This window comes from Mixophyes fleayi, chromosome 10, assembly GCF_038048845.1.
Source record: "Mixophyes fleayi isolate aMixFle1 chromosome 10, aMixFle1.hap1, whole genome shotgun sequence".
Taxonomy (NCBI): domain Eukaryota; kingdom Metazoa; phylum Chordata; class Amphibia; order Anura; family Limnodynastidae; genus Mixophyes; species Mixophyes fleayi.
In genome coordinates this window covers 61,477,891-61,504,216 of record NC_134411.1, presented here as the reverse complement: position 1 = coordinate 61,504,216, position 26,326 = coordinate 61,477,891, and the positions used below count along the sequence as shown (strand labels likewise).

General features: G+C 41.5%; 1 protein-coding gene across 2 annotated transcripts in view; it reads right to left on the bottom strand.

Annotated features, from left to right (window-relative positions):
* LPCAT2 (lysophosphatidylcholine acyltransferase 2) overlaps nt 1-26,326 on the bottom strand; it is a 209,346-nt gene that overhangs the window by 157,279 nt on the left and 25,741 nt on the right. For both annotated transcript variants that reach the window (XM_075188834.1, XM_075188835.1), the window contains one exon: nt 3,474-3,613. In XM_075188834.1, the coding sequence (XP_075044935.1) occupies nt 3,474-3,613 (140 nt within the window). The remainder of the gene's footprint in view (nt 1-3,473; nt 3,614-26,326) is intronic.

Genomic DNA, 26,326 nt, shown 5'->3' with positions numbered 1-26,326 from the left:
TGTCACCGGCGGGAACTTGCTGGGGCTGCCGGCCTCTGGAAGCCTCTTCTTGGACTGCCAGGCGCTGGGATAAAGCCTGCACCACTTGGAAAACCGCCTTTATCTGGTTAGCCAGAATCTGGGCTGGAGACAGATTTGACTCCTCTCCGTCCATGGCCGTACGATACCAATCTTCCTGGCCGGTTATAATGTTAGGAACTCCCAAGTCAGTACAGTGAAACTCGGGAACTACTCAGAAGGCCAGGTGTTCGCTGGAGCCCCTAGTGGTGGGGACAGACTGGGCTGCAGGCCGACTGAGGGTCGAGTAGCGTATACTGACTTAAAGGAGTTTCCCAGAAGTGGAGTGATTGGTGGACTGTAGTATAAGAGAAATCCAAGGTCCAAAGGTCACAGGCACAGAAGTAATATCCAAGGGCAAGCAAAGGGTCAAACTCACAGGCAGAGAAACGAAATCCGAATTCCAGGCAAAGGTCAAGGTCAGAAGAGAAGGGTCAAAGGTCCAATAACAAGCAGGGGTCAAACACGGGTGGTCAAATCTAAGGTAACAGGAACCTAAATGGATAGTACAAGCAGGCAGCAGGACTGAGGACAGAACGCTATAACCGGCAATGAGGCAGCAGGCCTCATTGCCTTAAATACATAGTTGGCCCAATCAAAACTTACATGCACCCCTGCAGACTAATGAGAAACATAGCACCAGACCAATCAGGGCTAGTCCCTGATAGGTGCACACAGATGCAGGCTAATGCCTGTAACTAGTCCCCTAATTAGCCCACAGGCTGTGTCATCTTTTGCGCATGCGCCCGGCTTCCAACAGCTCCGGGACGCAGCGCTATGTGACAGGCGTCCGGCCGTTGCCTTGGCGACGGCCGGGTAGGAAGGGGAAGTGACGTCCCGGTCGTCATGGTGACGGCCGGGACACTGGAGCAGGCAGGAAGCGAGCCGCGGCGGCTGTGAGTACCGCCGCAGCTCGTGACAGTTGCCAGAGAGACCCAGACACACCCGTGTGCAGTGTGAACACGGTCTACCTGGGAATTTGCCGGAGTATCCTGCACTGTCACCCGCCAATATCACGGGTTCAGAAAACCGAGATATTGCCAGGGCGGCAGTGTGAAAGTGGTATTATCATTGTTGACTCGCTTGACCAAACGAAAATCACTCTTGCTTCTATCTATGTCCCCAGTACTTTACAACATAAGTTTTGTATTGAATTCTTTAATGAATTATTAAAAGTACAGGAGGGACATGTAATCTCAGATGGAAATTTTAATGTGATTCTATATCAGATCCTTGAGAGATCACTTAGCACATCTCAATTAAGTGAGTTATTAAAAAAATTTAGCCTTTACGATATGTGATGCCTTAAAAAAAAAAATAATAATAAAAAAAAAAATCGCTCTGCAAAACCTTTTACTCAATACTCTAGACTTTACAAAATGTACTCTTAAATAGACTGCATGTTTGCGCTCTTATCTCTGACTGATCAACTTCTGAATGCAAATATCACCCTCATCTCCGGGTCTGTTCTTGCTGCTACCTCTATATGAGTTAATATCTCATATTTTAGATCACCCCTACCACAATGGCACCTAGATGAACCATTACTTCTAGATAAAATCCGTTCTGAGGAGATCTCTCAAGCTATCCAGGAATATATCAATCTTAACTTCACTGAGGATGTTTCTCTTTCCACAGTCTGGAAGGCTCACAAAGTTATACCCTTAGTGTTGGATATCTCGCAGTACATTTAAATGCACCTTCCCTTGAACACCAAACTATGAGTTGCTTTTGAGGTAGATTTGTTACAAATGTTATTGAGCACTTCCTGTTTATGGCTTCAGAAATCCCCTAGACCCTCTACTATTTCCTCTTGGCTATATAACAAAATTAAGCTCCTTCATGATTTGAATATTAGACTCACAGTGGCTAAGTGTTAGCATTTCTGCCTCACAGCACTGAGGTCATGAGTTCAATTCCCAACCATGGCCTTATCTGTGTGGAGTTTGTATGTTCTCCCCGTGTTTGCGTGGGTTTCCTCTGGGTGCTCCGGTTTCCTCCCACACTCCAAAAACATACTAGTAGGTTAATTGGCTGCTATCAAAATTGACCCTAGTCTCTCTGCCTGTCTGAGTAGGTGTTAGGGAATTTAGACTGTAAGCTCCAATGGTGCGGGGACTGATGTGAATGAGTTCACTGTACAGCGATGCGGAATCAGTGGCGCTATATAAATAAATGATGATGATAAATAAATGATGATGACTCCCTTCCAAAATTTTCTGACTATATCTCTCTAAAGAACATTTTCATAAATATTTACAAATAAGATAACAGATGACTGTATAAGCCTGAAGGCGTTTAAACACCAAGGTTGTGTTCGGTTTCCTGCTCATGGGAGAGTATGGGTGTGCAAGGGACAGCCATAGAGCATTCAAAAAGCAGCTGTAGTTGTGACATCACACTTGCAGGGAATTTTGGGTATCACCCTTGTGGGGGGTCCAGTGCAGAGCCAGGGAAAGTGGGTTCTTCCCGACCAGTTAGCCCCTGGGGCATATAGCTGCCCCCAATGGTATATTTGTTGTTTGAAATGGTGGCCAAGAAAGCACAAGCAAACCACCAGCTTCAGCCAGAGATAATTAAAGATATTTTCCCAAATATGTCTCCTGCTCTTATTTTATTATAGGCGTTAAAGTTATGGGTTTTGAGTCATGTGTAGAGGGAAGAACATCAACCGCTAGGTGGCTTCTTCAGTTTAGTGTATACAGTGCCCCTGAAGAAAGTTTGACACTGAAACGATCATTTGTAACATCCTTTATGACTAATTAAATCTTCATTGTCTTCTCAATACTTGAGCTAGTCTGTTGTAATCAGTGAACACTGTGTGTGTGCGTGGGGTGTGTATATATGTATGTGTGTGCACGTGAGTCACACACGCACACACATACATTAGTCAAGTAATAAAAATCTTGTGAGATAGGAAAAGCCAACACAGTAATTGTTTGTATAGTAAGTTGTATTAGTAGCAGGAAGAGAGAGGGTATATTGCCACTTTAAAAGGTCACTAGTAAGACTTCGCCTTGAGTACTGAAAGCCAAATGAGGATTCACTGCACATGGACCGGCTCCCATGCTAAAAAGTGCAGTGTGAATGCCTCAGAGACATATGGACTGAAATTGACATGTCCCCCTCACATCTATGCGCCATAGCCACCTTATCTCCTGCACTCCGCCACTTTTTACACTCACAAATAATCGCCTGGTTATGGTCGATTACATAATTGAATTTCTATTATGTTTTTGCTTTATTTTCAGGTTGAATTGAGTCAAGATGAATGGATTTTTTTTTATTCAATTGAATAATTAATAAAGGAAGTGCCCATCTAGGCATTTATACATTTGCTATTATTGATGTTATGCAAATAAATACTAAAACTAACTATGTGGTACTTCTACATTCAAGAATTAAGTTACACTTACTTTCTCCATGCTCTTAGTGGCTCTAAGCTTTCCTTCGGAATACAGCAAGTAGCGATGACTGCAACCAACCATGCAATTGATAACACAATCACAAAGAGAATAAGCCGAAATGGTAGAATGAAAAGACCACATAACAGCATCTACAAGATACAGACATGAAATTGGATTGAAAAAAAATAGCACAAGCATAGAATGACATATTGAAAAATGTTAATGAAATAACTATAATGTGCCAATAACTTTACAGAACTAAAATAAGAAAGTATGTATATATCATTTAGGTTTTTTATTTAATGATTATATGTAAACAAAATATTGAGGCATTCTGCAGCCCTAATTACTGTCATATTGAAAATTTAACCATTATTTTATTACGCAAATCAGTGGTCAAAGTGAGCAGGTATACATTGGTGTGTCATACCACCACTTTTCCTTCGATTGTATAATTATCAAATTCCATTTTCTGAAATTTTACGTACTGCACTTCTAAATTAACACTTCAGCCACTGACACAAATACATTATTTTCCAAAAACTACAGTGAATCACAAGAGTTAAACAATTTGCGTATGCCTGAGCATCCAGGGGACCCCCTAAATAACAAACGTAAAATTTGCAGATGTGAACAGAAAACGATAAAATATATTGTGCAATATTAATATGATATTCAACTCCAGCACTGTTAAAAGGCAAAGTATTACCTGCAAAGTCAATAGTCAGCTGAAGCTCTTCCCATACGTTCAGAATAAAGTTCTAACGGAATCTTAAATAGGTCACAGAGCTGAGAATGCAACCATTTAAGCTACTATGATATCACTAGCCCCAACCCTGTATACAAAACCAAACCTGCTACAGAGAAGTGAAAGTGAATATTTAAACACAGTTATTTCAAGTATATTAGTCCTAGTTGCCAAGTCTCCCGGAGTTTTTGGGAGGCTCTTGGCTTTTGGGGAGTCACCCCGGACGAGTAGGCAATCTCCCCGATCCTTGTGTAAGGGAGCGTGGTGACATCATAGCCCTGCTCCTACTATGAATGCTGCAAGTCTCGGCATTGAATAGTGGGGGGCGGGGCTTAATGGTGCAATCGCATCATTAAGCCCCACTATTCAATGCCGCGAACTTCGACACTATTTGGTCATTTAGTATTGGGTGTGGTTCTGGTGACGTGACTGTCACCAGGCCCCCTCCTGCCCTCTGTCACATGAACTGTCCTCCGGTACCATAGGTTATAAATGTTGGCAAGTATCATCATCATCATCATCATCATTTATTTATATAGCGCCACTAATTCCGCAGCGCTGTACAGAGAACTCATTCACATCAGTCCCTGCCCCATTGGAGCTTACAGTCTAAATTCCCTACTATAGACACACACTCACACACAGACAGACAGAAAGACAGACAGAGAGGGAGAGACTAGGGTCAATTTTTTTTTTTTTTTTTTTTTTTTTTGATTGCAGCCAATTAACCTACCAGTATGTTTTTGGAGTGTGGGAGGAAACCGGAGCACCCGGAGGAAACCCACGCAAACACAGTGATATTATTCATCTAAGTAATACAGAAACTTTAATATACATTCATTAAATGTAGCGGATTTATTTGCTTGTGAAGAAGAGGGCACTTGTACAGTGTCCATGTTAGGACATCATCAAATGTCATAATCACATGGATAATGCTATTACCTGATGGCTTTAATAATCAGCAGCAGTGGTGCAAGCTAGCCTGAGATTGCAAGGATGGTTTTAGGAAGGTTTGCAGCATTGAGGCTGGTCTGCCTACAGTAACTATTTTCAGAACTAAACTAAAAAGGAGATCCTGACTACCAACAGGTAAGCAGCCAGGAGATACACTTGTAGTTTATTATTTCAATAATAGGTAGAACCCTAATGCACAAAAATACAGGGGCTCTTCCTAACCACCCTGTTGATACTGATGGCTAAGGGAATAACCAGAGATGACAGCTATGCCCAGGCGAGCATCAGAAAAAGATGTGTTGGTGTTTAGAGTGGTTGCAACAATTGGCGTAGTGGTGGTTTTGTTAGCTGTTGAGCTGTAAAAAGGAGGTCAAAAAATATATATTTATTCCCACCCATGTCATTGTTGGTCAGTCTAGAAGCCACAGCAATGTCAGTCGATGCAGTACAGATATTACAGTGATAGGAGTACAGAGGCAGAGTGTCACAAACTGCGTCAGCTGTAAATATATCTGAGGCTCAGAGGCCTACAGTTGCTTATTATTAGGATATGCTTATGATATAATTAAGAGGGCATTGTATACGAAGTTGGTTATTGTAAACTTTAGGGACATTTGCTAAAGCGTTAGCTGGTATAATAGAAAGTAAACAAAAGTGAGGCTGAATGTAATGTGTTATCTTGATTACAAGTAACTTCATTAGTGGAGGGGTTAATACTTTTTTACATTGTTGCTAGTGGCAGGGGGCCTAGACACATATATGCAGCTATAAAATCTGGTCTGTGCAAGACTACCTTGCCAGATGATTGAAGTCTTCCTGACTAATGCCCAACATAACGATTTCTGTCCTGTGTTTTGACCAAGCACGGTTTGATCACCATCAACCAAACTGTCTATCCTGACCATGTCTTGCTCCTATGGCACTTTGATCCGGTTTCCTGACTACCACTCATCATCTGTCTGTTGTGATATTGGATGCATTAAGTGTTATGGAATTTATTGTCAACCCTAATGTTGCAGGAACTGTTGCTACTCACTTCTGATCTGGTGTCCTCAACTTAAGATTCTGTATCAGTATACCCGTGTCTAGACTTGCTACTATTGCCTCAGGTTCCGTATGTCTGCTCTGCACGTTATATTAATTAGTCCATTGTGAAGCAAGTTTCTATTTGTGCCTTCTATCAGTTATTCACCATTACACTGCAGTTACACTGGCGCTGCAAGCCAGCTGACAGTGTTATTGTGCCTAGCCACTCCTTGCTGGGTTCAGGTGAAATTAATTAATATACTAAATAATAAATATTAATAAATAATAATAATAATATACTTAGAACTGATATTTGTTTGGATATTTTTATTACAGATGTGTGCAGACCCGTGTGTTTTGGTTCTAAAACCATCTACATGTTTTGGGTTGGTCAAAAAAAATCTCATGTGTTTTGGTTTTGGATTTGGATTTCATTAAAAAACAGGTAAAATTGTGTCATTTTGACCTGTTTTTGTTCATATATTAGTATTTTATATCATTACCATACATTTACAGTCATTTACAGTTAATTTGACAACCTCACAACTGTCAATATTTTCACCAATATTGGCCAAAGGCTACAGCAAGCGTTTATTAAAGTAAAGGAAACCTATAAAACATACAGGCAGAGAACTGGCTAATAGGATTATTTTAGAAAAGAAAATAACCCAAGGTTGGCCTGTGGAGGGCTTACCTGTCTGGGGCCGTCGTCGTTCCTCGGGCGACGGCGGTTCCCTCGGTTCAGCCAGGACGGTGAGCCAATCAGGGCTCACCTCCCGGCCATTTGAAAAAGAAGAATGGCGACGGGCCAATCCGGACCCGCCATGTCATCACGTGGCGTCGCGTCGACGCTACGTGACGACGTTAGCGCGGCGCCGACTATTTAAGTCGGCGCGCGCCGCCATGTTCAGTTCGTCGGCGGAGAGAGAGAGAAGAAGACGTGTCGCGGAGAGCTGCGGGATCAAGACCAGAAGAGAAGAAGCCAGCGGAGACCAGCAGTGGCGGCAGAGAGCCCTTGTTAGGGCTAAGAGCACCTCTGCTGCCTGAAGACCGGCGTGATCAAGACAAGAAGCCGGCGGCAGAGCGTGGAAGCAGCGGCAGACGGGGAATGAGCCAGGAGAAGCTTCCCGAAGACAGCACCAGGTAAGGCCCTTGCCAGGCAACCCCTCTCCCGGGCCCACGCTCGCAGCACACCCAATAAAGTCGGGCACTAGGCCCCTGGCCACGGTCGGGCACAAGGCCCGTGGGGACAGTGAATTAGGGGCACAAGGCCCAGGAACTTGGGCACTAGGCCCCGATAAAGATAGTGGGCCCCAGTAGGCCACATTGTTGAAGGGCACAAGGCCCCGTTAGTCAGTGAGGGGGACTCTGAGCCCCAAGTATAAAAGGGCACAAGGCCCTTAGTTAGTTAGTGGCCTAGAGGCTGCAGGAGAGGCCACAGGGCCTGGTTAGGGGCGGATTGCCCATAGGTTTTTACGGGCACATGGCCCTCAGTTAGTCAGGGAGGCCACAGGCCTCAGTAGGCAGGGGCTAGGACCCCTAGGTAGCAGGGCACAAGGCCCTAGTTAGTGGGCTCAGAGCCCTGAGGTAGAGAGGGGGCTGAGGCCCATTAATCAGAGCACAAGGCTCTGTGTGCAACTGGGCAAGAGGCCCATGGTGTGAAGGGCAGAAGGCCCTGGAGGTGGCGAGATAGAGGCGTGGGAGCCTCGTGCGTGTAGGCGCGGTCCTGTGTGAGGTGAGCACACGTAGTTAGGAGGTACAGTAGAGCGGAGGCTCCTGTGGTGCTGTAGCAACCGGCTGGTTGGCTAGCAGCGGTGTGCTCTGGTAAGTAGCTTACAAAGTACTGTATATTGTATTCTGTCTGTGCGGCGGGTATTGTTGAATTACAGTATTTTGGGTGTGCTACGTATTTGTGTCCAGGGGAAAGACGTCAGGCCCCAATTAAAGGTAGGCTCTTGTTCCTGTGTTGTTCTGTGCTAACCCGTGCTGTGGGGACAAGTGTAGTTACCAGCATACACATAGTCAGGGGAGAACACACATAGTTTTCCTGTCCCTTAGGTCCCCGGGGTCACACTGGTTTCCAGAGGGGGTGGCTGAGTGAGTTGGTGGCAGTGCAGCACACCTTGAGGCAGTTCCAGGGGCGGCCGTGGTTCTGATTGAGGGTCCCCAAGGCCGGTTCCGTGCAGGTGGACCTGTGGTCCCGGACGTAGGGACACGTGTGAGATACCCGAGTACAGGCAGTCGGGCGGTTCAGTTCGATCGGCTGTTCCGTGCGGCAGTCGGCCCGCGGGTTAGTGTGCTGTTCCACTGAGCCTCAGCCGGGCTTGAAGCAGCCGGTCCTTAGGGTCCGTGGATGACCCCATCGTAAGGAGACAGTCTCCTTGGTTAGACCTGGGTGAGGGGGTTAGGAACCGCCCTCCGGTTTAGTCCGTGAACACCGGCTGGTGTTCCCCGTAGTGTGTAAGTGAGCAGTTCCGTTAGTGCACCACACCTAGTTAGTCATAGTGGTTTGACTTAGTTGCGTTGCCGACCATTAGAACGTTGTTAGGGTCGGGTCGCTGTTGTAGTCAGTCCAGTTTTGTGGGTGCCATCTTAGTCTCACTGAGAGCGTAGAGGGAGGCTGTGTGTTCTTGTCATCCGCAGGAGTCGGGAAGGTGCAGGGGAACCGGATCGGAAGTGGGAGTGTCCCGGTGAGTATCACGCTCGATTCCCCCTTTCGGTTAGGCCCTCACCGGCAGGTGTGTGAGGTACTTGAGGCGGGATTAGTCCTCGGACTAGTTTTGGTCTTAAGTGCCTGTAGTCCCCCACGTCTTGGCAAGAGCAAAAGCGAGGAGGCGGCAAGTGGGCTTGGACTGAGAGTGTCCTTGTTCATTGCCGTATTCTCGGACAGCCCTTACCTGGTAGGCTCGGTTTAACTGTGTTTTCCCTCTTAGGTGTTATCTGCGGGCGTCCGGAGAACTCCCCAATCTGGGACCGAGGTAGGATCCAGTCATCCACGCGGATCGTGGTAAATTCGGAAGTATTAGGAGTTAGTCGCCCTGTGAGGCACATCTCCATTTAGGGACCTTACAGGCCAATCCAACAAGTGAAATGGTTTGAGAAAATTGTCCTATTTTATTCTCAATGTTATACAGCATGTGTAACATGGAGAGGTATAGCAGCGGCAGTAATAACATTCATTTTAGAAAAGAAAAAGTGAAATGGTTTGAGAAAGACAATGGACATATTTGTTGTTATCAATGTTAGACAGCATGTGTAACAGGATAGGGAGAGTAGCTGCAGAAATAGAAGCTCATTAGATGGATAGCAAGGTCATAGATAAATTATTTTAGAAAATAAGATAGACCAAAGTGGAACTCACCCACAAGTGAAATTATTTGAGAAGGACAATGGACGTTTTTGTTATTCTCAATGTTAGACACATTGCAGAGGGAGCAGCAGCAGAGTAATAACAGGCTCATCAGACAGATATCTGCAAGATGGAATTGTTCTTGGGCCTTTCCATCTACCCTAAGAGAACATGCATAGTTTAACAAACCAAGCACTTCAGTGACAAGGAATGCCACTTTTGTGGCTGAAGTGCTTGATTTGATTTGGCTCCCACAAATGAAAACACTATGATTGTTGCTTTTTGAACTGTAGAATAGTGGAATTAACAATTTACTAATGGGTCTTAGGCTAAAAGTGGTTATCACCCTCATCATCATGGTCTTCATTGATGTCAATATCATCATGACCACACAATATTAGTTTATCCTTACTGGAATCCAGTGTTAGAAAATCTGTTTCTTATTGGTGACAATGACGGTATCCAGGCATGTGTACCAAAATTTATTGATCCAATTTCAAGATGCTGCAAACTTTACTGAAGTGCATAAAAGATTTGATCTAGAAGTCCAACATATTTAGCAGAATTGCTTAACTTCATCTCCTCCTTCATCTTCTCTCGCTTCTTTTCCAGTAGTATGATTAAAGGTATGACTTGACTCAGGCTGCTAATGTCTGAACTCACTTAATTTATTACAATTTCAATGGTTTAAATAGCTTGCATATAACTGAATTGATTCTCTAGTGTACTGGACTAAGGTCTACCTATCTCATGGCCTGATGTGTAGGTCTTGATGGATTGTTGCTGTTCCTCCAGTTGCTAAAGCATGTGAAGTGTGTATATACACCTTGTTACTACGTTTTGCTTCAGTTGATGACAGATCATAAATTTTTACTGCTGCAGTGTTCTACGTGAGGTAAATGCCGAAAATGGCATGAAGTTTTATGGGTCACAGACAGCATCTCCTGTATTGACCTCACAAGTTTTAAGAAATTCCGAAACACCAAGTTTATTGTTTGTAAAAAGCATGGTACGTGTTGAAATTCACGCAGTCGTAATGCACACAATTTGTCGGAATCATTTATGGGCGTTAGTCCATTTGTGTGCAGCATCTTGCGTGAAATATCTCTGCATATGTGCCAGCATGGGTTTGACCAGATGGCCTTACTTTATCCCCCGGTCTGTTAAGGAAAAAAGGATAAAGGGATGTTCTTTCTGCACAGTTTATCTGGGTTTCTTTCTCACGATCAGTAACTGACTGTTACTGACCACTCCTAGTGGTGTGACCTTGTCACCAGACACTTGCTAACTGTGAATGCCAACTGCGCAATAGTTGTAGGAGAATTCTGCTGCCACCACTAGGCTCCTTCAAAAACACCTAGAACCGCTTAGTTCTGAATAGCTGGTATAGCTGCTGCAGCACCTCTTTGCTGTAGGCTGGATGATACCTCCTGACTGTTACGAGCCGCGGCGGTGCCCAGCCGCCGCGACTCACTCACCTGCGTCCCGGCCGTCGCTATGGCGACCGGGACGTCACTTCCGGCCCTGACCCGGCCGTTGCCGGGGCAACGAGAAGACGCTTCAGCGCTGCGTCCCGGCAATGAGAGGAAGCCGGGCGCAGCGCTCACCATGTTCTAGCCTGTGGGCTAATTAATGCAGCCTATTAATTATGCTGGGGGCTGTGTCTAATTCAGAGCTAGGCTCTGATTGGTGGCCACTGGTATTTAAGGCAATGAGGTCTGCTGCCTCATTGCCGGTTATAGCTCCTGTGTTCCAGTCTGCTAACCTGCTAGTTCCTGTCCTGTATCCTGATATCTCTATTTGACTCCCCGTGTATGACCCTTGGCTTTGATTTGGACCTTGCTCGTGTTTCCTGTGACCCTGATCTTTGGCCTGTTTACCCGTTCTGCTATTTGCCTGTGACCCCTGACCTCAGCTTGTTCATCGATACTGTTGTCTGCTGCCGGCCCTTGACCTCTGCGTGGACCTGACTCCTCTTGCCTGGGTTCTCCCCAGCTGGTACGCACTTCACGACCCTCTGTCAGTCTGCGGCCCAGTCTGTCCCCACCATCAGGGGCTCCAGTGAACACCTGACTGGCAGAGTAGATTCCGGGTTGTGTTGTGCCGGCTGGAGGGGTTCCTAACACTGACTGCTTAATATGGATCAGGATGGCTGGGTAGTGGGCAGAGCATTGACACAGAAATGCTGGGGTCAACGCAGGACAGCTAGGGAATGGATTAGAGTGTAAGTTCGTAACTGTTAGTCACAGGATACAGCAGGTAATAAGCCTCAGGCAGAATCTTCAAACAGTGATGTTTTATTGCTGAAGAACCCTGACAAGGACAGTTTTATCCTAGTTTGAGGTACTAGTGATCATCCAGAAGTACAGATGGATTAATACAATACATGGTCAAACAATGCTCCTTTCATACAGTTTGGCGTGGCAGAAGGTAATCCAGCCTCCTGTCCCTTTAACAAATCCAGAATGATTCATGGAACCTGCTTGTGAATCAGCTTGGAGGGGTTAATACCATTTACATTGTTGCTAGTGGCAGGGGGCAGTGTACTCCCCCCTTGTCCATGAGCTGCCAGAAAGAGTGGGACTGAACCTCCTTACCTCCCTGGTGCCAGAATGTCTAAGGCAGGAGATTTATCTTTAAATCTTCCACCAAAAATACTTCCATGGACTCTGCACTGGGGTCTGGTCATACCCTTTGGAAAAAGAAGAACCAGAGTGAGAGGGAACAGATCCTGGGGCAACAGCCCCTGGTCTGCCACTCTCTGAGCTAAAGACAAAGTAATATTCGGTAAGTAATCTTTGGGCGGATTCTTAAGGGTAATCGAAAAGGAGAGACAAAGATGGCTACAGGTTCTGACATGACAGCCCCCTTCACATATTCACCTTCAGTAGCACTTGTTTGTGCCTCTATTCTGCTATACAGCTCTGATTCTAATCAAAATGAAATGTGATTGCCAAGACCAATTTAAAAAGTCGAGTGGAGCAGAGTTTTGATAACACAGCAACATAAACATTGGGAGGAAGGCTTAAGGAAGCCAGATTTAAAATTAGCCTGGTGTGGAAGGCGAGGGAACGTGTGAAAGGATGGACTGCCTATGCCACCTTGCCTGTTGTTGCTGGGAACGTTGGTGTAATCAGACATCCTGTGCGTTCTCCTGGCTGCAGTTATTCCTCTCCTGAATATCTTGGCTCTCCTGTTTGGTTCACGAAAAGCCACCTGGGGTTTTCCCACTGCTGCCACCAGTTATATCTGGGTATTGGACACTCACATCAAAAGGTCTAATCAACATGAGATTAGCATGGGTGCTTTCTTCCAACAGTTGCAGAATACACATTGCCTCCCAAGAAAAGAATTCCCTAAGAAGAATTGCAAGCCCCAAACAAGGCATTTTCTTACACAAAAATATAAAAAAGACTTTCTAAACAAAGGCTTATTCTATCAGATATATACATCAGAAATAATGCATTTCCTCTAGCAAGCTTAAAACAAACAAGTTTCTTCCCTGGTCTCAGAAATAAAGATTTCCCTTACCAAGATATATACAATATCAAAAGATAAGTGCATTTACAATTATATAAATAAGTGCCTTGCTATATTTCCTTTAAATAAATTTATACCATAAGTTACTTATAAGTGATCCAGTCACAGGGCACTACAAGCCTATTAGCTTAGGGCGGCCTCAACCTACCTTGGCCAAAAATACTGCCACCCTTGCAATTTCTTCAAATAACTCACAATTTCCTATAAACAATGAAGGTGAAATTAAATATTTAATCTCCGCAATTCTGTCAATATATAGAACCTTTGATTTTGATTGTGAATGTAATACTGTATTTCCTGAAAATAAATGGCATTGACAATATTACTGACACCCTAGATAGCACGTCCTTTGGAAAAAACAACTGCAATCAACTGCTTCCTATAGCCATGAACGAACATTGTGCACCTCTCTACAGGCAGTTTGGTTCACTCTTTTAGTACAAACTGCTCCAGTTCTCCCAGGGTATCTTCTCCCAACTGTCGTTTTTGGATCTCTCCACAGGTGTAATTTTGGTCTGGACACATTGCAGGCCATTTCAAAACAGTTATTCATTTTGTTTTGAACTATTTCTGGGTATGTACAATACCTATGTGGAATATAAAATCTCAAAAAAATATTAAGCAAATAATATTACCTTTGAATAATATAGTCATTTATGATTTATAAATGGAAATTTAAACCATTTTTATTTTCCCTTGATAAAACATTTATTAAGCTAGCCTTAGTGTCTACTTTACATTTTTTTCAGTTGCTCCAGATTGCAGACACGTTATAGCATGAATACAATTCTGACATCACTAGGGCTGAGGACTTAGAAAAGCCCTACAGCTAGTGCAAGAGATATGGCAGAACAACATGTAACTTTTAGACACCCAGAGCTTGCTTCGGACATGGCTGCGTGTGCTCAAGCACTGTAAATTGACTACAGCCAAACGACCCTTCCCCGTCCCGTTCACTCCCTCTAAGCATATGCTGTAGTACAGTGTTTTCCAAACCTACTCCACAGGGACCCCTAACAGTACATGTTTTTCAGATTGCATGTAAAATAATTAGTACAACCAGTGGATCTTTCAACAACAAGTTCTAATTTGGCCTCATTTGTCCGCCGGAGGAATTTGGTTTGTTCAGGTGTGTTTTGGTACACTCCATTTGGGTATACCCTGCTATCTCTCTCAGCATTGGGACCATCCTGAGCCTGTGACCATATAAACCCCTTTCATTGAGTTGGAAATTGATGGTGCAAGTTGAAACTATCATACCTTGTGTCTGAAGATCAGCTTGAATCTTTTTGGCCGTTGTTCAAGGTGCTTTCTCTGCCATTCAAACAATCCTGCTTTGCAATCTTTCATCAAGTTTTCACTTACTACTATGTGCAGGTAGGTTGGCAACAGTGCATGTGCCTTAAACTTCTTATTCATAATACGTACAATGGAAATAAGAATATCAATGGAGATTGATTTATAGCCTTGAGATTGTCCAGGCTTGCCTAACATCTTTTGTCTGGCCTGACCTTCTCAAACAATTCTCTAGCTTTTTTTTCTTTTGTCCATGCTCATTGAAGTACCCATAGTAGCACAAAAAGGAGAGTGATTACTTTTCTCTATTCAAGCTAATTTAATTAATGATTTTTCTATCGCAGTTATCTGCTACTCACCACTGGTGAGTTCAGTTCCAAAGCAAAGAATCACCTGCTTGAAATCTTTTCACAATCTGCTTCCAGCTGCACTCATCTTCCATGAGGATGCTGCTTGACACCTGCTAAGAACTATGCTTGGGCTTTGCCTTTATGTGAATCTGGCCTGCAGTACCTCCCTACCACCAGAGGTGCTGCTGTCCTACCATTGTACATTCCACCTCACTAGCAGGAGTTAACCTCCCCCCTTACATCAGCACCCACATCTGTTCCGCTGCCTTTATAAGACTGCGGCAATTCATTGTTGTCTTGCCTGCTGTTGCTGATTCTCCAGAGTATCCTGTGTCCTATTCTAGTCTGACTTCCTGGGAATGATTCCTACTTGTTCCTCAGCTATGCTGCTTATCTTCTGACCCAGACCCAGGCTCCATTCTTGACTATGCTCCAGCTCATTCCCTGGTACCTTTGTTGCTTTCCTGGTTTTTGACCCTTTGGCTTGTTTGACCTTCCTCTATCCCAACACCCACGGATCGATCCCGTGCCTTATGCTTTCTGGCAAAACCTCGAGTCCAGTCTACCGTGGTTCATCCAGTACCTCGTGCCTGCTGAGTAAACCAGGTATCCAGCCATCTGTGATTGATCCAGTGCCTTGTGCCTCCTAAGTCTACCGGGTATCCTGACATCATGGTACATCATGTGTCTTCAATCTTCTCTGATTCTCCAGCATCTAAGCTAGGTCTGGCTACTCAGTAATGCCTCAACGAACTGTTTACCAATTGTGACTTCCTGAGTTATTCAGCTAGATTGCCAGTCCTGCTGTTGTATCTGCTGCTTTGAACTGTGTCGCCATTATCATTTTCTGCACCATTCTTTGCCTGTGAATCTCTGGGTAATAAAGATACTTTACTCTAACCTCATCAATCTCTCTGGAGTTCATCCTTGGAATCCTGACAAATCTAATAGTTTCTAACTACTTCTAAAAGATGCCAATAATTTGGTCCACCTCATTTAAAGAGGTTTGGCCATAAATGTATACGAGGAGAAAGAGCTATAAAAGCAAGAGTTATTGTGACGGCACTGTACAATTATTTTACACACAGCGCTCTATCCCTGGAATATTGTACCTTATGTAATATAAACTTCTACATTTATTTATGACTGATCTTCCTATATATTTGTGAATACTGTCTTGTCTAAATGAATATCCCATTGATTTTAGTGTCACCACTGTTAACCTTAAATGGCGCACAAGAACTCAATTCAATTATCTACTCGCATATATCAAAAACCACAATGTCTATTTTACACGTCTATATCTCATCAGTGTCCTTAATAGTATAATTATGATATAGTCCTTGTAAACAAAGTCCAGTTTCTCAGTCCGTTCCAATTCAAACTTGCATTTCTGATGACTGTTTATGATGTCAGATGATGCGTCTGTATCCACATAGTATTCCTGTCTGGCTTTTATCTGAATTAATTTCTCTCCACCAGCAGTTGAACAGAAACAGATGCAGGATATTTGTCGTGAACAGAGAGAACTTACAGTTATTAATAAGGGTTAATCCATCATTGTGGGGAATAAGGCCTAAATCATAATTGCAGTGTAAATATGGTATATCAAATTAATCCATTGATAAGTTGAGCTACTGATGTGTAAAATGTGAAGCCAGAAATTCTGTGTGTTTGTGTATTCCCTGGCTCTGCACATCGCAGTGTTAGAAAATAGCAGTGTCACCGGCAGCTTCAAAGGGCACCTGCTATGAACTATATCCTGATACAAGTTAGTTTTTGGACACCTGAATAGACTTTGTGGGGCTGGACATCCTTGCAGTCAAAGGGAACATTTGAAGGCCTATACAGGTATATAGAAATAAGAACTTCAAAAAGGAAAATGTTTTCATGTTTAATATTTTGGGAAATCTGGGTGCCACTCCATACTGAGGAGCAGATATCACACTGGGGATGTGAATGACACATACTGGCGGTATCCGGGAACAGCAATAATCACATATCTTTGGGAAAGATATGTCACATTGTCATAATTCCATCATGTTTTGTATTTAAATGTGTGGGAGAATATGACCGGTTTATTGAAGGGGGAGTTATGTCTCTGGGATATATCTGTGAAGAATTACCCATAGGTCAAAACTTTGGGAATATTTGTGAGCAAACTATAGTGGCACTCAGGGGACATCCCTGTCCCCCTATTAGCATTAACACTGCCCCTGTGAAGACCATCCCATTTCATTTTGCTTAAAAAACCTGTGTTGGGAAGGGGCAAATTGTCTTTTGGGAAAATCAATTCACATTGATAAGCTATCCATCTTCCTAGCCAATTTCCCATAGCACCTATTATACAACTCATGTAAGTTATACTATGAATGTAACCCCTTTTATTTTAAAATGCTTTGTTTGCGTATGTTATGTCAATTGTTTACTAATTTTTTTTTTATATCTGGATGCCCTGTACCTTTGTATATTAAATCTATAAATTTAGTAAGTGGTGTCCTTGATACTCTAACGGATCCATTAGCCTGTTAAGAAGAATATAGCTCGACCAAGTTAACCCTTTGAGTGACTGTGTGTGATTTGTTGATACATTTGACTAACAAGCCTAGTGTGTACTTGCATTTGCATCTGTGTAACAGTCTGGAGGTGTGAAGAGTTAACCTTTTGTTTGCTGGTGTGGGCCTTGTGATTCAGTCGGTCTATAACCTGTGTGGGCTGGAATCATGTGTAACCTCATACAGCAAACACCCCAAAGTCACAAAAAGCTGGGAACGTGTTCGTGACAGTATTGTAAGTAAATTATGAAGTACAGTACTAATTGTGGTCTCTACTGTTACTTGTGTTTTTGTTCTCGCTGTTCAGCCTGAGATAACTGCTGTGGCTGTCAGTCTTGTAGCATGCTCTGTCCTGTAGTTTTTTGTAATCTGATTCTTTTTTTTTCTTTTCTCACTCTTACCATCTCCCTGTGTTGCAGTGGAAGGGGGAGGGGGAAGGGATCTGCTCTCTTCCACTTAATATGATGTGCTGATTATCAGCGTAATATAGAAATGTTGGGAAACATTTTAAAATCTTGATACATTTATTTAATAAAACCCATAATAAATGCTTACATTTAAGTTTCATAAAAACCGTCTCATCCAACTCTATTTTACTACTCCGTATGTCTGGTTCAGTTCAAGAGTAGTGTGATTGATAGTAACTGACTCCTCAATGCGTTTTGTCCTCCTAAAGGACTTTTTCAAGAGGCTTGGATTGTATCAGCTGTTACCTATCTTTTATAGTACTATTCTAATTAAATCTGATTTCTTATTGGGCACATTCTCTCTCTCTCTATGATTGTATTCAATGTTTTTTTTTCAGTTGTCTATTTTCATTATGTCATATACAAAATTCACATTATCAGTGATTCAGAAAGACACACACATCAGTTGTGAAAGTCAAATAATTGGATGAAGTAAACTAAATTGATTAATATTGTTTGATCGTGCGATTGCGATTAGTACACCACGTGTAATTACGCAATCGCACGGATTAATAACACACATTTACATTTGCACTTACACTTGTAAATAGTACAAATTTATTTGGATTCCAATACACATTTATTTATTAGTAAAATGTATGAGAAATTATTTATACAGAGATAAAACTATAGTAAAGGTGTTTAGGATTCAGGTCCTCTAAAAGGTAAAGAGCTTAGCTTGGTCTCATATTAAAACTTGTTTCACTAGCATTAACCCAGTTTCGAAAGAGTAGCGATCGCATCTAGCGGTCGCAAGTTATGAGCAATATGAGATTAATACTCAAAAGTACTTTGAGTACTAAACCGGTTCCTTGGCGGAAAGACACATAAGCAGCAGTTGGAGTGAGCAGCCCCTCCTTTACTAGAAGATCAAATGAACTGACCTATGACCAGCAGACATCTGGAACATCATTAACCCTGGACCGATGAAGACCTCTTAGTGTTAGTGACATAATCATTGTTTATGTTAATGCAAACTGCATATAAACAAGCTTCCCTGGGCCAGTGATCTCTCTTCCTTCAACATGACTGTGTCTTAACCTGGGCCCAGGTGAAGCGCATGCGTAATGTATTTGTTTTTTTATACTTTCCTGTTTTATTGATATACCTTTTATGCGTCATAATGGCTTGCTGTAAATCTTGTTATCTTTTGGTATTAAATTTCTTTGTGCATTGGAACCACAATAATCGCATTTTACCATGTTTATTGCTAAGCGACATAACGAACATAGCACAATACACAGGCAACATAAGATTAACAATAAATGCAAGATACATTTAAAATAGGTAAAGATGCATACAAATATGGTTTAAAATATTATAATATAAATCAACCATATACTAAACTTATATTATTTAGACCTGTATGTAATTACAACTAGAATTGTAATGTGAATAAGCCAATCTAATAAACATCAGTATATATTGTTCCTATAATGAAACTATGAATAAAACTTGGAAGGGATGATAATTGAAATCAGAAGGGGTAATGTGTTGATGTATTAATGTAAGGTCGCATAATTAAATGTCGAATAAAAAAAAAATACAATTAGACATAACATGATATATGATTAGATATAATATGGGAACATTGAGCAATTGTTTTATAACGTACAGAGTTGTTATATAGAATATATGTATTGCACATGGTAAGGTACAATAAATACTAATATAATTACTACCGGTAATAAAAATAGAAATATACAAAGTAAAAAAAAAAAAAAAATATTAGCAAAAAAATACAAAGTACAATCTTATATCCCTTATAATTCCATTTATTGTCTTATTCTTAAGATATTGATGGTATTTCAAAATCTATATTAAATTCCATTGGTGTCAAAGTTTTTAATCCAGTATGCTATTTGCCTATTGATCTATTTTTTAGAAAATTCCCTCCCCTCCAGTTCCTTTCCACATGAGTGACTGCTATAAACCTTAATCCCTTTACGTCTTTATTATGCATCTGTGCAAAATTTTGTGAAACACTATCATCATCATCTGTTTATATAGCGCCAGCAGATTCCGTACCGCTTTACAATTGGGAACAAACAGTAATAAAACATTACTGGGTAATAGATACATACGTATAAGTAAGAAGACCCTGCCCGCAAGCTTACAATCAATGGGACAATGGTATGATACACAAGGGTAAGTGCTATATCATATTGAATATTTGTCCAGCTAGAATGCAGAGGTTACATAGTATTTAGTGGGCTGTATGCTCAGTCACACACTATGTTGGTCAGAGGGTTGTTGCCTTGTGTTAGCTGTGTGGAGGGTGGTAATAGGATAGCCTAGGGAGATTAAGAGGGTGGTAGAGGAATACTATAAGCTTGTCTGAAGAGGAGGGGTTTTAGAGAACGCTTGAAGGTTTGAAGACTAGAGGAAAGTCTTGTGGTGCGAGGGAATGAATTCCATAAAGTGGGTGCAGCCCGAAAAAAGTCCTGTAACCGTGAATGGGAGGAAGTGATGAGAGTAAAAGATAGACGCAGATCTTGTGCAGAACGCAGGTGTCGAGTTGGAAGACATTTTGAGACAAGTGAGGAGATGTATGTTGGTGCAATTTTGTTGATAGCCTTGTATGTTAGTAGAAGAATTTTATACTGGATTTGTTGAAAAACAGGAAACACTATGTAATTGGTAACCTTTTTGTATGTTACTGATATCATCATTTATTTATATAGCGCCAGAAAACTCTGTAGCGCTTTACAATTGGGAACAAACAAACATTAATAAAGCAATACTGGGTACTACATACAGACAGAGAGGTAAGAGAACCCTACTTGCAAGCTTACAATCTATGGGATATGCTCTACTGTTCGTGTTTTTCATTTTCTTGTAGTTCTTCCAAACAAATAAAAAAGGACAATAAATGCTGTTGAAAGTATTACAAAAGTAATACACAATTGGAGAGACAGGATAATTAAGGAAGAAAAAAAAAAAATCATATTACACCTAGTTTTCCATATGGCAAATTGGGGCTACTGTACCAACAATACATACATTTGATTCATAATGAGAAAAGTAGGGATAACAACAATATGTCCGTAAATATGGGAAAATCAGTAAGAGGGGGAAGTGAATCAACATTAATGTTAAAGCAATCATTCTTATTATATAACTGAAGATTCAGAACAAGAATTGGATTTGCATTAAGGTTATTTGAAAAAGGTTAGTTAGACACAACTGATGAAAAAGGCAGCTATCACAAAACACAGAGCAAAAAGTGGGAAGATATAGAACAACAAAAAACCCTTAGAGTACAGGACAAAATACAAGAACAGATGGAACAGGAAGAGAAATCAGAGGCATTTTAAGATTAGCAATAATCCCCATCTAGGGCTAGAAACACTAGAACGGGAGGAGAGAGATAATGGGCCTTTTTTTAGAGTAAGGCACCATAGGATACAGCAAGCTCAGTACCACACGAGGGACAGAACAACTGATAATAAAAAGAAAAATTAAAAACAGACCAGAGGAGGAGGAAGGAGTATCTAAAAAAATAAGAAAAACACAATGACTATAGAAAGAGACATTTAATTTACTGGGATATTGAACTAAGTAATCACATTTTAACTAATGCTGAAGTATCCATATTAAATAAATGAAGTAAATTTGCTTCCAACAGACAAATAAGTTTGAGATTTATTTAGATCTTCATTAGGAAGCTGTCTCTTAAAAAATTGTTCAAATAAAAATCAGTTACATCTGAACAACCAGAAAAGGCAAAGTCAATATATACACATACAACACTAAAACCACCATCTAATTTCTATCCGTCTCATATGAAGGGGAGATTTATTTACACGTTCAAGAAATTGGTAACAGATGATTTGGATAGTTTTTCCATAAAACCAAATAGGCAGAAACAGAATCTAACCAGAAGAGAGAGTGAAGCCCTAACACAATTACAGAATAATTAAACAATAATAACTAAGCCAGCGGATATAGGGTGTGGTATTATTCTTAATACAGGGGACTGCGTATTTTGAGTGACAATTTAACATATAACAAAATGATGAAAGATCCCACTATAGATTTCAGTTTAAAATTACAACATTTAAGAGTAGGATTGAAAAAGGGAATATTGAACACTGAAGAATTTAAATATCTGAATATACAACACCCAATAATTCCAGTGTACCATTTCCTACCTAAAATCCATAAAGATCGTAAAAAATACCCTGGACGGCCAATAATTTCAGGGATTGGAGCTATAACCTCAAACCTTTCAAGATATGTATAACAATCACATTTACAGTCATATGTTAAACAACTACCCTGGTATTTAAAAGATACGACACAGGATCTGCATGAAAAGGATACCAGGGTGCAACCTATTTTTGCCTAGTGAAATGTTGTGCTGATGGTGTTGTTTACTTATGCAGACTAGGTTTTGAAAGCAGTGTTCCTTATTCATGATCGTTGTTAGATGGGCTCATTTTTGCATAGTTTCATGCCAGAGAGCAAGCAGAAGATTGGTGGGAGAGCAGGTATTCAGGTGGTTATAGCTCTTTTGTTTTATAACTTTGAGGATACCGGGTTTTTAGAACCTTCACACATCAAAAAATCTAATTAGCATGGGGCCTTTGTTCAGACAGTTCAGAATACACATTCCCAAACAAAGTTTCAAACCCCAAACAAGCCATTTCTCCACATCACAATACACAAAAGACCTCCATCCACAAAGGATTATTGTGTCAGATATATACCTCCAGAAATAATGCATCTCCTCTGGCAAGGTTAAAACAAGAAACAAATTTCTTCCCCTGGTCTCAGAAATTAAAGATTTCCCTTACCAAAATATACACAATATCAAAAATAAGTGCATGTGCAATTATATAAATAAGTGCCTTGCGCTATTTCCTTTAAATAAATTTATACCAGAAGTTATTTATAAGTGATTCAGTCACAGAAATCTTTACTTTTCTTACAGTAAAAGATCAGAATTTAAAACTGCATACTTTAAACAATAGGTCACTGGATCACCAGTGTCAATAGGAGCGCAAGTCTGGCTTTGGCAAGCAGACTATGAAGAATCAAAGCATCAAATATAACCTGTGGCCCTTTGGATCTGTTCCAGTGGAGAGGATGACTAGAAAGTAAAGAATAGGAGCATGGCAATTATAACTATGTATAATTATGTTTAACTATGCAGCAGACGAATCTGGTCATATAATCGAGGTTCTTCACCTGAGGAGAAAAAATTGGCTGCAGATGTTTCCTTAGCTTCACAAGTGAGTGTGCCCTAGGTTCAGGTGGTGGATGTCTGGACTTTCAGAGCAGATGAGAATAAGGGACAGGAGTCGCATACTGGGAAGCCAAACAGTGAAATGGGTATCGATGCAGGGATCAATCATGGTAAGGATGGCACGTCTTTGCAGCTCCTTGGGACAACATTTATTATTATAGGAAGAAAAAGAAAACTATTGCACTAATTGCAGGGAGCTGAGTTCCCAACTGTACTCTATTACAAAAAAATTTTTTTTAAAACATCTCATATCCTTTATATTCAGTATTTCTATATGTATTCTTATCTTTATTATATAGGGTGCAATCTTAAACTTAATTATAGTAGAATAAGGAGAAAGAAGAAGTTTTCTATAAAGATGCACTATCAGCTCCAATAATTTATATTATAGAGATCATCACCAAATTAAAATATATCTTTTATTTAATAAAAGTAAAATTAGCGAAATATAAAACCAGGTGTGTGTGTGCATTAGAGATGCTCAGGCTCTGTTCCCCGAGAACCGAACACACCCGAGTACCTCTATCCCGCTTTTTCAGAATGGAAAATGAGGCAAAACGTCATTGTTACTTCATCGGATCTCGCAAGTTTTGAATTCTATAAGTACCGCCCTCCACAGCGATCTAGCGCCATTTCACAGAGGGACACAGAAGAGGTACCACAGTCTGTAGAGCAGTTGGGTTGCAAGCTAGATAGAATAGAAAGAGGAGGGGGTAGCATTGTTCAACAAAATCTACAGTGACATTTTTGAGAGCACCATTGCTGAAATACAAATACTTGGGCTAGCAGGCTTGGTGTAAAACGGTAAATCTGCAGTCACATTGTACTGTGTTATATAGGTAGCACACAAAGAGGAGAGCTCCATTGCTAATTATCATTGCTGAAATACAAATACTAGGCCTGGCGGGCTTTTCTTCTGAATTTGCAGTCAAAGTGTACAGTGTTATCAAAATGGATTTACAGCAGTAGACAGAAGAGCAGGAGCACCAAACAGCTGCTGCCACCAGTCATGATGATAGTAATCCCTCTATGTCATCTTGTAAAGCCTATGTAAAAGTGCATAGTGTTTTTAAGTCAGGGAAACAAAAATGTAAAAAAAACACTTTTTACCTTGGTCATGAAGAAAAGACCTGTAATCCATGCAAAGTTATCTGCCGAAAAAATAAAAATTGCCAACATGTCCTTCTATACACGCAATGGCAAAGAGAGAATGAGGCCTTCGTCTTTCTCTATGAGTGCAAGTTCTGCAACCGTCACTGAGACATCTTCTTGTAAGGTCAGTCGTGACCAAGCAAGACCTTGTCATTCGGACTCCAAAAGTGGTGCACAAATACTTTTACGTGTATAAGCTGAGTTGGAAGAAAACAGTAAAGCGTTAGAGAAAAATGTATGTTCAGATTCAGAAATGAGGATAGTCCATCCACGAGTGCTATGTGTAATCAAGACCATTCTGACAGTGTACCCATAAAGAAGGCCCCTTTCAGCATTTCTGCAGATGTGTGCCTGAACAGCCAGAGTGTAGCTGGTGATACACAAACTGAGGATGACACTTTGGAATTTCACAGGATATTTGTGTAGCCGACGAGAGCGCTAATGAGGATGTTGATGAGGATGATGTTGCTTGTGTAAGTCCTGCACCAGTGGAAGCAGTTCTGGAACGTGATAAGAAGAAGGCCATTGTCATGCCTGGACATAAGACCACACTATGTGTGGAATTATTTTTACCCAAATCCTGACAACAGTTGTCTAGCCATTTGTAGTGTATGTAAAGCCACAGTCAGTCGAGGTAGGGACCTTAACCATCTAGGAACCTCATCCATGTTACGCCATTTGAAACGAGTTCATGGCAAGCTGTTGGGAAGATCAAAAATTTATGCTAAAAAAAACAACAAGCAGTCCATCGTCAGCTAGGACCCCTTCTTTCACCTACATCTTGCCGCCTGCAATCTACACCCACAACACTGTCCTCATCAATATCCTCAGTAACGATCGGAGTTAGTCCTGCATCCATGTTGCTAAGGCTAGATGACTCCTCCACTATCCTGGATTTCTCAGAAGGATTCTTGAGCGTTAGTCCCACTGCTGCTGTTGCTGCTGCTGGGGGGGTGAATCTTCATCCCAGAAGCAGACCAAGAAGAAGACTACTAGTAGTTTACAATAATTGACTGTTAAACAATAATTTGCAAGAGGAAGCAAGTATGAAAGCTGTCGCCCAGTCGCAAAGCGGATCACAGGCACCATGGCGAATATGCAAGTATTAGATCTGCGTCCAATATCCACTATTAATGCAACTGGTTTTAGACAGTTACCAAATTCCATCACTACACCATTTTAGTAGAAAAGCTATTCCTCACCTCTATCAGAAGGTTCATAAAATGTAATTATTGGGCTACAAAACGCCATTCTACCCACTGTACACCTAACCACAGATATGTGGACAAGCGGAACTGGGCAAACTAAAGATTATATGACTGTGACAGCCCACTGGGTTGGTGATTCGCCTTCACCAGCAGGAACAGCAGCAGTATGTACCCACATACGTCACATGTGCCAGAGGAAGGCTACTATGTGTATCACCGGCTTCACTAAGAGGCGTACAGCTGACAATCTGTTACAGAAACCAAGGGAAGTCATTGCAGTATGGCTTATGCCGCTTGGACTCTCCTCAGGATATGTAATTTCTGATAATGCCACAAATATTGTCAGAGCATTACAGCTTGGTTAATTCCATCACATTCTCTGTTTTGCTCACACAATAAACTTGGTTGTGAGGAGTTTTTAAAAAAAATGACAGGGACGTGCAGGAGATGCTGTCTGTGGGCCATAAAATATCTTGACATTTCAGGCATTCGACAACAGCGTGTAGGAGATTGCAGCAGCTACAAGAGCAATTTAATTTGCCCTACCACCAACTGAAGCAAGGGGTGGTGTGACAAGGTGGAATTCCACCCTGTATATGCTTCTGCGGATGGGGGAACAGCAAAATCATCGATTATTCCACAAGCCATGACATTGGGAAAGGAGGGGGGAATATATTTTACTCAAGCACAGTGGAGAATACTTTCGTGTTGTGCAAGGTGCTGAAACCATTCGAAGTAGTCACCTGTGAAGTGAGTTCAGACACTGCGAGCTTGAGTTAAGTGATTCCCTTAATTAGACTTTTGGAAAAGCAGCTTGAGAAACTGAAGGAGGAGATTAAACAAAGCAATTACGCTAAGTATGTCGGACTTGTAGATCAAGTACTTTATTCGCTTCGCCAGGATCCAAGAGTTATCAAAATCTTGAAATGGGTTCACTACATTTTGGCGACTGAGCTTGATCCTCGG